Source organism: Maylandia zebra, linkage group LG7 (assembly GCF_041146795.1).
Source record: "Maylandia zebra isolate NMK-2024a linkage group LG7, Mzebra_GT3a, whole genome shotgun sequence".
Taxonomy (NCBI): Eukaryota; Metazoa; Chordata; class Actinopteri; order Cichliformes; family Cichlidae; genus Maylandia; species Maylandia zebra.
In genome coordinates this window covers 52,406,855-52,419,811 of record NC_135173.1, presented here as the reverse complement: position 1 = coordinate 52,419,811, position 12,957 = coordinate 52,406,855, and the positions used below count along the sequence as shown (strand labels likewise).

The following is a 12,957-nucleotide window of genomic DNA, read 5'->3' as shown; positions in this document are numbered from 1 at the left end:
GACACTGAAGTGTTTATCCATTAAGCCAGAATCACACGTACGTGTTTCAGGCTTCGGTCGTCTCGAGTCGTAATCATTTTAAAAGGGGTGACTTGTTGCATTGCTAAATTGAATTGTGGGCTCTTTGCAGAAAGTTGAGAAAAGATCAAACAGCCACAAATTGCCTTTTTTTTTAATGTTCCAGCACAGTTGTGTTGTGTTATGCAAATTATTGAAGACAGGCTAAGAAGCCTGATGTCGTGGGTGGTTGTGCTGATCCTTTTTTTCCCTTCTTTCCAAATCAATGCACTGCTGGTGACCCATAGTGTAGTAAACTTAGAACAACACAGATTTGAATTAAATGGATTTGCTGCATAGATTATCCTTTTGTCGTGTTGAGTCAGGATTGGACCGATATCTGATCTGAATTTGAATTTGATAGGTGTGACTGATATTTGGGTCGTGAGTACAGACTCAAAGTGACTCATCCACACGTTTGACTGTTATGTTACTGGTATTCATGTTATGGAAATAGTTAAAAAGTCAGTAATGAGCAGAGGTGGGTGGGTGCCGTTTTTTTTCCTTTTTTGTTTAGCTTATATTTACTGAATAAATCACAACTATCACTGATCGCTACATTTTGCAGAATGGCCACGGGATGAGGGGAGGAAACCTTAAAAGTATCCGGTTGAAAATAGTCAAATAAGGCAAGTTCACAACAAGTTATATCACTGCAATAGACTGGTGACCCATCTAGGGTATAAGCTGCCTCTCACCCCATGATAGATGGGATAGGCTCCAGGGGAAGCCACTACATCTATCGAAAACCCCAAATTAAAATTCCAAAGAAAGCAAAACATTTTCCTTTGCACACAGCCACTCACTGTCACTCACAACATTGAAAATGGCTCACTGGGGCTGCCTGTTGTTCTCCCAGCTTTTGTATTCTGTGCTGAGTCACCTGAGTCAGCACCACAGGAGAAGAGGGGGGCGCATAAATAAGGGGGGAGACAAACAGTTACCAACACTCATGGTTCCTAGGATATTTAAAAGTAAAAGATTAGTCTTAAAGCTTTTACTTTTTGATAAAGCTTATAGTCCGAGATGGATCGGGTGACCCTGAACCTTTCCTTAGCTATGCTCCAATAGGTGTAAGCTGCTGGAGAGTTCCCATAATGTACTGAAAAGTTATTCTCTCCATATGTTTATACACTGCTTTGCATGTAGTTATTACTAAAATCTGGCTTCACAGTGTGTCTTTTGCCCTGCACCCCGTTCATGTTTCATAAAAAGTGAAAGTGAAAAGAAAATTCTCCTGCTAACAATTCTATGTAGCCTCTTATAGCTTAATCCTGTGTACCAATAATTACAAAAAAGAACAAAATGGATATCTGTCAGAGGAATCAGACTACCAGCAGTGTTTTTTAGAAGATCGGCACCTTCTTAAGAGCTTTCAGGAATATTGCATGGCAGAGTTTAGTTTGCTCAATGTCATATCAGTACCACATTATTTTGCTTCTTTTGCAGACTAACAGCTTGTACAGCTGATGTTTTTTTGCTTCAGTTTGCATTTCCTGACTGAATTTGGTCTGATTGAAGAAGGAGGGTTTTATGCTGATCCAAGCTAATGAAGTGCTTCAATTTTAAGTTACATAACTTATTATATGGGAGCAATTAATAGTGCTTCAACTCCTTCCACTGTGCATCTGTAATTCATCTGAATAAAAAACACAATGAAGAGTTTTATTACCGTAGACCAAGAGGAAGGTGAAAAGAAGAGACTGAATTTCCATGATTCTTTTGACAACTTCTTCCCATTCAGTGACTTATTTTTAATCAAGGAACTCTGTTTAATCTTCCCGTTTTTTCGCTCAGTCCTTTTCTTTAGCAGTTTCTGCTTCTCTCTTTTCCCACTCCTAATCTCCATCTTAATTCTTTCAGTGTCTTTTTTTATATCTTCTCACTGAGTGTGCACCTGCCTCTCTCCTTTTTCTCCCTCCCCGTGCTATTCCCTCCTCGCCCTCTTTCACATCCTCTCCTGCTCTACTGAACTACGCCTCTGTGTTTCCTGCTTTCCTGGAGGGTTGTGGGTGTGCATGAACAGGCCCGCTGATGAGATCAATTATCTATCAGCAGTCACAAAAGTATTGATTTAACAACCCCCACACATGTCTCTCTGCACTGCATCTCTTTTTTGTCCCGTGGGCCTCGGGGGAAATCAGAGGCTCCGGTACGAGCTCGATTGTGTACGTGTGAAATGCTCAAGTCGTGCCCTAAAATGTGAGCTGTTTAAGTGTGTCTGTAAGAGGGAGTGTGAGTGTGCTTCATCCATAAAGCCTCCAAAGCCTCTTAAGTTCATGAGATTAAGAATTGTGGAGATATCCATTATTCTTTCACCGCTCAACTTTGTGTTGTCATTATGCACCTCTCTTGGCTTCTAACGTTTTTTCCCTTCTATGTAGTGGGGAAAATAATCATTTGATCCCTTGTTGAATTAGTAAGTTTGGTCACTTTAAAAGAAATCAACAGTCTCTAATTTTTATGGTAGTTTCATTTTGTTGGAGAGAAAAAACACATTGAGTAAAAGTTATAAACTGATTTGCCTGTCATTGAGTAAAATAAGCATTTGATCTAAGTTGGCCCTGATTATTCAGAAATGAAAGAAGTATAAAATGATCAATCGCCTTCGATTTGGAGCTCAATGAAAGATCTTCCTTTTGGGATTAGGATGATCATGATGAAAGTGATTGATCAGTCCATAACTACAACGGAGGAGCTTGTTAATGATCTGAAGGCAGTTGGGACCGCAGTCACAAATAAGACCATTGTGACCACACTACACTGTAATGGACTGATATCTTGCAGTGCCTGCAACATCCTCCTACTCAAGAAGGCACATATAGAGGCTTGCCTTAAGTTTGCCAGTGAACATCTAAATGATTCAGAGAAGGCTTGGGAGAAAGCGCTGTGGTCACATGAAACCAAAATGAAGCTCTCAGGCATTAAATCAACCTACCGTGGTTGGAGGAGGAGAAATGCTGTGTACTGTGAAATCTTGGATCAGAACCTCCTTCCCTCAGCCAGACACTGAAGATGGGTCATGGATGGGTCTTCCAGTGTGACAGTGTCCAAAAACATACCACCAAGGCAACAAAGAAGCATATTAAGGTCATGGAGTTGCCTAGTCGGTCTCCAGACCTCAGTTCTGTAAGAAATCTGTGGAGGGAGCAGAAGCTTCAAGTTGCCAAGCTGCAGCCTCTGTAAAGACAAGTGGGTCCTCCTGAGATGTCTGCAAACCTGGTGACCAGCTACAAAAAACGTCTTATCGTTGTGCTCGCCAACAAGGGTTTCTCCGCCAAGTATTAAGTCATGTTTTACTTGGTCATCCAATACTTATTTACATATACAGTTATAATTTTATATACAGTTACTGACTTGCAAATCAATTTTGTTAACTCTTATGTAATGTGGTTTTTGTTTTTTGCATTTTGGATTGGTATTCGGCATCGATTAAAATTTAATTTCCATCAAAATTAAAGACTGTTCATTTCTTTGGAATTCAGCAGGGAATCAAATAATTACTTCCCCCACCGTATATAGGTTTGGTCCTGTGTCTCCAGTATTGTTCCCAGCAGTGTCGAGGTGTTTTATGAGTTGTTTGTTAAAGCGTAGAAGCATAACAGGCTCCCCCTTTTCCCCTGTTGCCCCTCATTTTGCCTCCTCCAGCCCACCGGGTATCGTTGGAATGCAGCTTTTTCTTCTTTGCCACTCTTCTGTTCCATGATTTAAAAGCAGTGGCTACACAATACATAGACACACACAGAAACACACAAAAACACACACACAGACTCCCCAGAGAGCTTAATCTCTCTTTTCTTCTGACATTTTTCTTTCTTTCACCCCATAACAACTGAAAGCCTATTCACACACTGCAGCACAAACACTTACCTAAAAACACAATTAATACTGAATGTCTCTCTCCTTTTTTCTTCACATCCAGCCACACACACAAACACATCCACCAGGGAGGTAGTGCATTGCTCTGTATGAACGCTACATTGGTTTCCCCTCCATTATCTTGCGATTGGACAGTTAATGTTGCAGGAGGCACGAAAAATAGAGGAAGATGGTGGCCTACAGCTTCGACATTTACTTTCCATTTTCAGCACTCGAATACAAAATACAGATGTTAACAGAGTCGCAATGCTCATTCATTCACCCATAAACATGGGCACGTACAGGTCCATACCCCGGCATGCGAAAATGTGCAGGGAATTTTGATGCCTTTTAATATGCATATAAAAAGAGAGAACATCTTATTTTCATCAGTTTATTCTATAACAAAATGAGTTATTGCAAAGAAGAGCTTCAGACCTGCAGTAAACATGCTTTGGTCTGTATTGATTTTAATATGCCATTATATACACTTACCTAAGGAAGTAAATGCAGCTATAGTGCTGTACTTGTGTGCACATTAGGGCGGAGTGAAATCACTGTCATATTAATAAGAAAAATGTTGCAAATATGTTGTTAGAATTCTTTTTTGAATCACCAATTTAATCAAATTCAACAAGCCGACAGTATAGTCTGCATAAATGCACATAACACTTACAGGTCTCCCATTTCTTTTGCAATGAGTCTGACACTTAAGGTGTCTCAGTTCTTTGAGTTACAGCAAACAGACGGACTCATTTTCCACTCATGCAAGGTTAACTGTTTGCTTTCTGTGGTGGTTATCAGAATTTACTAGCATCTTTCATCATGACCTTGCAGTTGAGCTAAATTGGTTCAACTGCCAGCACCTGCAGACAGAGCCCTTAATAAAAGATCGTATAGCTTTTACTGGTTTGAGATTTATTTCACTTAAGGGTTAGGGTGACTGTGATTTTAAAATTGTGTTTTAGCAAGCATTGTAAATAGCTAGCTAGATATTAGCCAGGGACGCTTGTTGTTTTCCGGTTGAGCTTAATCTGAAGATGCTTTTTGTAGACTTCACATATGGAGCCTACTCTCCATCACCTGAGTCATGATGCTGGTGCTTCCAAGCATGCGAAAGGAGTTGTTAAAAACTGCTTCGCAAAACATCCTAAATCCACACAGCAGATGTTTCCGTTCAGATATTAATCATAGTGTCATTTTCTCATTGCTTTCTTGTTACAGCTACCTCAGTTTAGAGTTTCCATATACATCTACACAGTTATAGATAGTACTGAATGCAGTATATATTCACAACATACTTCATACCGTGTACATTATAACATACCATAATAGACCCATTTCTGTAATATACTTACATATCTATACTATTGCTAATATATATTGTAATATATCTATATCACTAAAGCACTTCTGGATGGATGCAAACTGCATTTCGTTGCCCTGTACCTGTGCATGTGCAATGACAATAAAGTTGAATTCTATTCTATTCTATTCTATCATAACTGATCTCTGAACAGTGGAAGCTGAGGGAGGTACAACTCACAAAATTGTCTGTGGTTAGTCTCTTGACAATCCTCCATTAAGGATCACAGGTAAATCCTTGATGTGCTCACAAAAAGAGCCAAAATACTGCTTCCCTTGTTTCAGTTTGCAAGACTTCTGCTCTTGCTAGCAGCGCCCAGGAAAATGACCTACACATCAGAGTGAAAGGCTTGTAGTCAAGCTAGGTTCCAGAGACAATAGTCAAGTATGGCCAAAAGATGGCATGACGTTACACGATGGATGCAAACTAGAGCTGGGCGATAGAACGATAACGATATGTATCGCGATATAACTTTTACTCGATAGAGAAATTAAGCTATCGCGATAGACCTCGCCGCTCTTGTCCTCAAAAAAAAAAAAAAAAAAAAGGTCAGCCAATCCAAATTAAGTAGCGCAGAGCCGAACCAATCACAGCCGCAGCGTCACGTCGCGTGACTTGTTACGTACAGCACAAGTGCCAAGCCGCACGTGTGTTTGTTTGGGAAGCAGCCAACGGGTAATGGAGCCAGCGCGTAATGGAGGAAATGAGTGTGCCGACTAGAAAAATCAACCGAGCGTGACCGAAGAGAAAACAGATGATGGTTCCAATGCCGGAGAGATTGTCAAACGGAAGAGCCATAGAAGTTCCGTAGTGTGAAGGTATTTCGGCTATTTCAAGTCTGACAAAAAACAGAGTAGCGTGCACTGTAAATTGTGCCGAAAACAAGTCTGGAAATACAATAAACTGGTGCATGCGTCACACTGTGCGCCACGTTATTGTTTCGGTGAAATGAATTTCTACAATACTGTTACTGTTAATTCTACTCTCTGCAGTGTTTAAATGCTTACATATACACACAGTTACTGTCCCTCCACACTTAACGACTCGGTTCTGCTTCTATGCCCCAGCTTTGTTTACTTTTTCCCACCGAGGCTTCTAGACTTCTGATTGGCCAACATTTCTGCACGGTTAGGAATCTAGCGCCACCTGCTGCTTTGGCATGTTCATAGCAGCGTTTTCCTTCATTTCTGCCTTTATGTGTGGACGGGATTATTTTTTTAAAACGAAAACGGAAAATCTCCGTTTTCAAAAATACCCATGTACGTGTGGACGTAGCCTCAGTCTCTGACTGGAAGCGCTAATTCGTCATTCGGCTTTTGTCAGACTAAAGTAACTGTTAAAACTGTTTGAAAAGCTCAGCTATACAACAAGGAGAGATTGAGAATTTCCTTTTAGTTCTCAGTTTATTTGATATTGACAAAAGTTAGTCAGTTTTGTCTGTTCTTCTGTAAAACAAACTAAGATTTATTTTTAGAATTAATATTTTGTTTCTAAGTGGAATTGACAATTTAGTAGTCTGTTTCGTTTGTCCTATTTTGAAACTTAAACGCTTTAGCGGCTGCCTTTTGTGTAGTTTGCAATATTTGCCTTTATCTATCTGAAAAAGTCTCATGTTCCTTAAGTACATCTACCCTGTTGAACTTATTATGGGAAATAAATATTTAAATAAAAACAAGCTGCTGATTATTTCACATTTTACTTGTGAGCAACAGCACATTTAAATCTTACAAATATAGTTATTTGGCTTATATCGTGATAGATATCGTTATCGCCTGAAATGAAAAAAACATATCGTGATATGAAAAAATCTCATATCGCCCAGCTCTAATGCAAACATGATGTCTGTTTTTAGCAAACACTGCTTGCCTCACTTATTCTGTTGGCATCCCCACTGTGTACACATACCATGTCAGAACAGCATTTTTAAAATTGTTTTGCATACCACTTGGATAAGCAATCACTGAAACCAAAGGATACAAGGGTCTCACTTACAGAAGCATTTATAAAGTTTATTATTAAATCAGCTCAGATTAAACTTAGATTAGTCAGTTATTTGAAGAAAGCCCAAAAAGATGAAGACATCCTTTATCACGAATGACTTTTGCAGCATACAATGCACAAAACACGTGAATTTACAGTTAATGTCACAAAGTAACAGATACAGAAGAGTGGCTTGTATGCTCGATAGGCAAAAACTCTGAGGATGGCATATAAATAAAACCCACAATTTCCTTACTAGCCTTGTTACAATGCGAATGCCTATTTTCAACCCAACCCAATGTAGAGCCAGTTGCAAAATTTAATTTAAGAGCTTTGCACCAAAACCCCAGCTACAGTACTCCATATCAGATTTAATTTAGTGTGAACAATAAAGTCAGAGTGACAGTTATTAATGATTTTATTTAGGATGCAAAGCTCTTGCCTTTTATCCTCACTTACCCACAGGAATGTTTTGAGTGGACTTGAACCCTCTGTCTCTCTCTCTCCATGATAAATGCTCTCTCATCACTCTTGTTCATCATTGCACTGGCCGTCATGATCTAATGAGCTGTTGAAGTGGGGCACACCACCCGCTCTTCATACAGATCAGCATTGTGCCTTGTCCAGGTTTTGCACAGGCTTTGGCAGCCACTCAGAATATTGTGTTGGTTATTAGTTTATCATTGTTCATAACCCCTTACAGCATCACACTCTACTTTGAGCTTTATCTGAGGTAACGAGTGCACAGTCCTGCTTTATAGTCTTATTCTGCTTTTGACCATGATCTTGTTGTGTATAGGTGATTGTTACACTTGCTTTCCTCCTGCTTCATGCATTAGTTGTGAACTCTTTAACTTTGTAGGTCAGCGACACTGGATGCTGTTTATTAGTTTTCTGTATTTGCTCCTTACCTCTCAGGACCTAGCTTGTCATCGTCTTTTTGCTTGGCTTCTCCAAACCATTTCTAGCCATCTGGATGTATCACAACACATGCAGGAATACACATCCACGCCAGATCTGTCTTTTTTTTTTAATGTATTGGCAGATCAGAGACCTCTGTTGACGAGGACAGTAAAATAAAGCACAGCAGTCAACAGGATCAAAGGGCAAAGGTCAAAGGAAGTGCAGTATGGGAGGAAAGAGTCTCTGATGTGTTGCCTGATAACAGAGCATCAGTTACCATGATGGAAATGGGGGTTTAAAAGAGGAATCAGGAGGTGAAGAGTAATAGACTGAAAGGAGTTTTACATGTGTCCACACGGACAAGAAGAAAGTAGTCAAAAAAACAGCAAAACTGACTATTTTTCTTTATATATCATTGATCTTATTGATATTCTTGATCTTTTATAAAGATAACTTCACAGCATTTGTTTATACACATTTATAAAAGATAATCATAGAAAGACACATACACACATTTGCAAACAAAAACAATTCTGCAAGCCAAGTGTAATGGGCTTATATTAACACCATATTACTTTAAGATATTGTGAAGGATTTTTCAGTGTGTATTTTGTGTAGTTTGATGTGTAGTAGCAATTGCTTAATGACTTAGTTTAATCGAGATTAGTGGAAATGTTCAATTTGACTGTTGTTTGACCTGCGCAGGCCATTCATCTTTCCTGCTAGACTCATGGACTCATTATAAATGCTTTAAAAGACTCAAATTACTGTCTACTGCTATAGTCGTCTGAAAAACCTACACATCTGTGCTGCGTTCAAGGGAGTTAGGAGGGCCTAAGCACTTGTATTAAAGCGAAAAATTTGGTGGCAGCATTCAGATGTGTGTTGTCACAGTGCAATAATCTTCCAAGGAGAAGACATCCCAGAAAATTCTCCCAAGATCAGCCTGTGCAATGCTCAGAGAAACTACAAAAAACCTGGAGAGCTACATCTCAGACTCAGTTAGCATGTTAAATGATAAAGTTCATGACAGTTCAGTTAGAAAAAGACTGAACTAGTATGTTCTGCTTAGAAAGGTTGCTAGAAAGAAGCCTCTTCTCTCTAAATCCAGCACAGCTCATGTTCACAATGGTACGTCTGAACGAACCACAACACTTCTGCATATCACCACAAACACCTCACACTAACTGCCAAGCACAGCGGTGGAGAGGTCATTATTTGGGTTGTTATACCTCCACCCAAATGAAATGTGATGTTGGGATCTTAAGCGTGCGGTGAATGGTTGCCTGAAAAACGTCAATAAACTGATGCAATGTTGTGTAGAAGAGTGGGACAAAATTCCTCCAAAGCGATGTGAGAAACTGTTAAATTATTGCTGCTAAAGGTGGTTCTACAAGTTACAGAATCATGGGCTGTTTACAGGAGTGCACACTATAACTACACCTCAGGTCTGAAATGCTTAAATTGAAATGGTGACGTGATGATGATTCTAGGTCATATTTGGAATCACTGACTTTGCACAAAAATCAGCTGCAACTCTTTGCAAGAGAGTGACTAAGCATCAAAATTTGCCCAAATATGGGACCGGTTTTGGAAGCTGTACACAGTTAGACAGGATAGCTGAGCTGCTCTCAGGCTTTGTCTTCTCTTGTTTCACTCAGTCTCCGCACTATTAACTTTCCCATTTCATCTCATGATGTCTCCTCTCTAGTGCTGCAGTAGTAAGAGGTGAGTCAGCATGAGACAGATAATTGTGGTGATAAGTAGAGGGTGCCTGAGGAAAATTAGGAGAAAAGTTTAAAAGTTAAAAACTGTTTCTAAAGTGAAGGGAGACTTGAGTGAATAAGGGTGAAGAGGGTTAGTTGGTAACATATTCATGGAAAGGGGTTGCTAATGCTGCTGTTGTCACATGGAGGTGATGTTTCACCACGGTTCCTCTTTTTTCTGTGAGTGCAGCGGGCTCTGGTGTATTTATAGTCGGTTTATTACTGTCTGCCACAAGTCACTGTTTATCAGGTGTCTAATTTTGACCATGTCTCCCTCTCACTATGTCTGTCTCTGTCTTCCTCTCAGCTGATATCCAGTGATGCAGATGGGGCCATTCAGAGGGCGGGACGCTTCAGGGTGGAGAATGGCTCCTCAGACGAGGTGCGCACTATATCACACACAAGCCTCTTGTCTCAGTCTGGCTCTCAAGGTTTTCTTGTGCTGATTTTTGGATCCGTAATTGTTTTGAGGGCCTGTTTTAACTCAAGCTGATTGAAGGTGACAGAAAATTTCATAAAATAATATTTTAAGCTCTTTTTCATTTGCCATTCTTTCACTAAATAGTATTAAAGCTAATTTAAGAGGTGGCTAGAGTAGAGTAATATAAAGACTGGAAGTATGGGAAAACTGATTTCCTGGTTCTGTCCAAAGTTACAAAAAATACCTTCCAGGTCCTCTAAAACTCCTAATTACGATGTTATATAAAGGTGGTATTGATTTTCTTATCTAATGCTCAGCAGAGAGGACAATAAGTATCCCTTTAACATGACTCATGTAGCTGCCGCTACGAATTGCTTCTTCATGTGGTTCCCAAATTTGGGTTTATGACTCATCCATTAGGTCAAAAAGGTATATCTAAGGGGTCACAAGATGAATAACGGATGATTAAACAGGCCTGTTTCATAAATTCTGGCTTTTCTCCCATAGTTGGGTTTTTTTTCTTGTTAAATGCAGGCCAGTTTGCTTTCTGTAGCTGCTGAAATTGTTCACATCAAGCAATCTACACACTCCTGGTGGACACACCATTATTTTATAGTGATATGCACAGGGGTTAGTGCGGTGCCAGAGCACAGCAAACACTTTTTTTCTCCCCTGAGGAAGTAGAATTGCCACATTTATCATAAACCTTATTTTGTGCCAGAGAGCCCATGAAAACAAACTGACAAATTGGTCAGAGCTGTCATATTGATGTGATGATTGATTTGCAATGTCAGCTCGAGCACAGCAAGCAAACGTTCCAACTTTGAAGCTGCCGTTAGCTGCAGGCTACCTTCAGAGGGTACAGGGATTTCAATTTTTTTTTTATCTCGTCTGTCTAGTGGGGTTTTTTGTGGGGAAAAAAAGATGAAATTTAAACATTTTTTTTCGCTTGTGGCAGGTCTTTATTTACCTCACCTGCTTAAACTGATCATATACGTCATTCCTTTTTTTGACAACTATAGTCATATTTTAGTCCCTTTTGAGTTAGTGCTTTATCCTGTTTACACAGCCTCAACATTTCTTTTTATCTGTGTTTAATTAAATTCCTTTTATACTAAGCCATCCCATTTCTTATTAAGGCTTTAATTGTGAAACATTTGTTGTGGAAACATCAGGAAGATTTTTATGTGAAGAAATACATGCACATGTACATAAAATTATTTGTGGCTATGGCATTTGTCCTCTGTCAGCTGTATGTATGACAAGAGATAACTTGAGTGAGCAGAACAAACGCTGACCAGTACTGCGAATACAGTAGCTCCTGCATTTGCTGATCTTTGTTTCCTTTTTAAGTCAATTTCCAAGAATGCAGCAACAATGCATCTCTATCATGGGGCCGCCCTATTATGATTCACTGCCTCGATTTTGTCCAACATTTTGGTATTATTTAGGATGTGATGCAATCCGCAAAGACAAAGGTTCTCTTAATCTCAAACCTTAGTCCTCCCACATTTTTAAATTGAGAGCCATGATACAAGTAATAAACAGTTACATTATAGCTTGCTTTTGCTGTATCTGATTTCCTGCCCTGTAATATAATCAGTACTGTTTTATTGTGTAACAGTTTTCCACAATGAAGACTGCTGTGACTCAAGCTGTGACTATCATTATAACATTGTGGCATATGTTTGTGTGTGTGTGTGCGTGTGTGCGTGTGTGTTTGAAACAGACTTTGGACTACACTCCAGGAACCTGGAGGAGAACCGATGTCCATCTGGAGAATCCAGAGTACCACACCAGATGGTTCTTTAAATACTTTTTGGGAAAAGGTCAGTGCTTCTCTGCTGTGCTCTGTATAAAAAATACACTCACGCACAGAGCTAGCATGACATAGATCAAGAAATGCCTCCATATTTGGAAGCTTGTTATCAGCCTTGTCCTCATGCACCGCTTTTCATTCATCTAACCATATCCCCACTGAGAGTCTTAACTACACTCCAGCCCAATACGTCACCCAAGGAGAAAGCTCACTAAGGACATACAGTATCACTAGACAGACAACGCTGCACAAGATAGCACAATTAAAATTTTACCCTTAGCTTCTGAAATGAGACTGTGCAGCAACCTAGCAACTGTGAGAAGCTGTTAGGAATTATTTGTATTGGTCACCTGTCCTGCACCTTTTTCATAATTTCTCCACCCGCATTATTCCCACTCTGCATTACTTCCATAGTCTTAAAAGCTCATTGCTGAGGCTTCCCTGTAATGAGTTTAGTGAGGAAGATCAGCTGAGAGGTGAGGTAAAGAGCAGAGATATTTGTGAAGGAAAGTTAAGACAGGAAAACTATCAGCTATGGAATAACAGAATAAGAGGCATCTTTTTCCTCTTCTGGCCAGGGTCTAATCATACTATGGCACGGGCAGTTTAAAAATGAGCCACGTCGCAAGAAATTTGGCTCGACCTGTTTTGGACCGCAGCTGAGCCATCTGTGTCTCACAGCCCGGGCAGAGTCGACTGCATCGCACAAAACAACACATTATGAACTCGAGGCCAGCTACTTTAACACAAGATTCCTGTTTGATGAAACACCCACAGTGGCACACAT

The 12,957-nt window shown here is 39.8% G+C and overlaps 1 protein-coding gene across 5 annotated transcripts in view; it reads left to right on the top strand.

Moving 5' to 3' along the window:
- garnl3 (GTPase activating Rap/RanGAP domain like 3) overlaps nt 1–12,957 on the top strand; it is a 97,052-nt gene that overhangs the window by 52,624 nt on the left and 31,471 nt on the right. For all 5 annotated transcript variants that reach the window (XM_076886656.1, XM_012918839.3, XM_012918836.3 and 2 more), the window contains 2 exons: nt 10,238–10,312; nt 12,081–12,180. In XM_076886656.1, the coding sequence (XP_076742771.1) occupies nt 10,238–10,312; nt 12,081–12,180 (175 nt within the window). The remainder of the gene's footprint in view (nt 1–10,237; nt 10,313–12,080; nt 12,181–12,957) is intronic.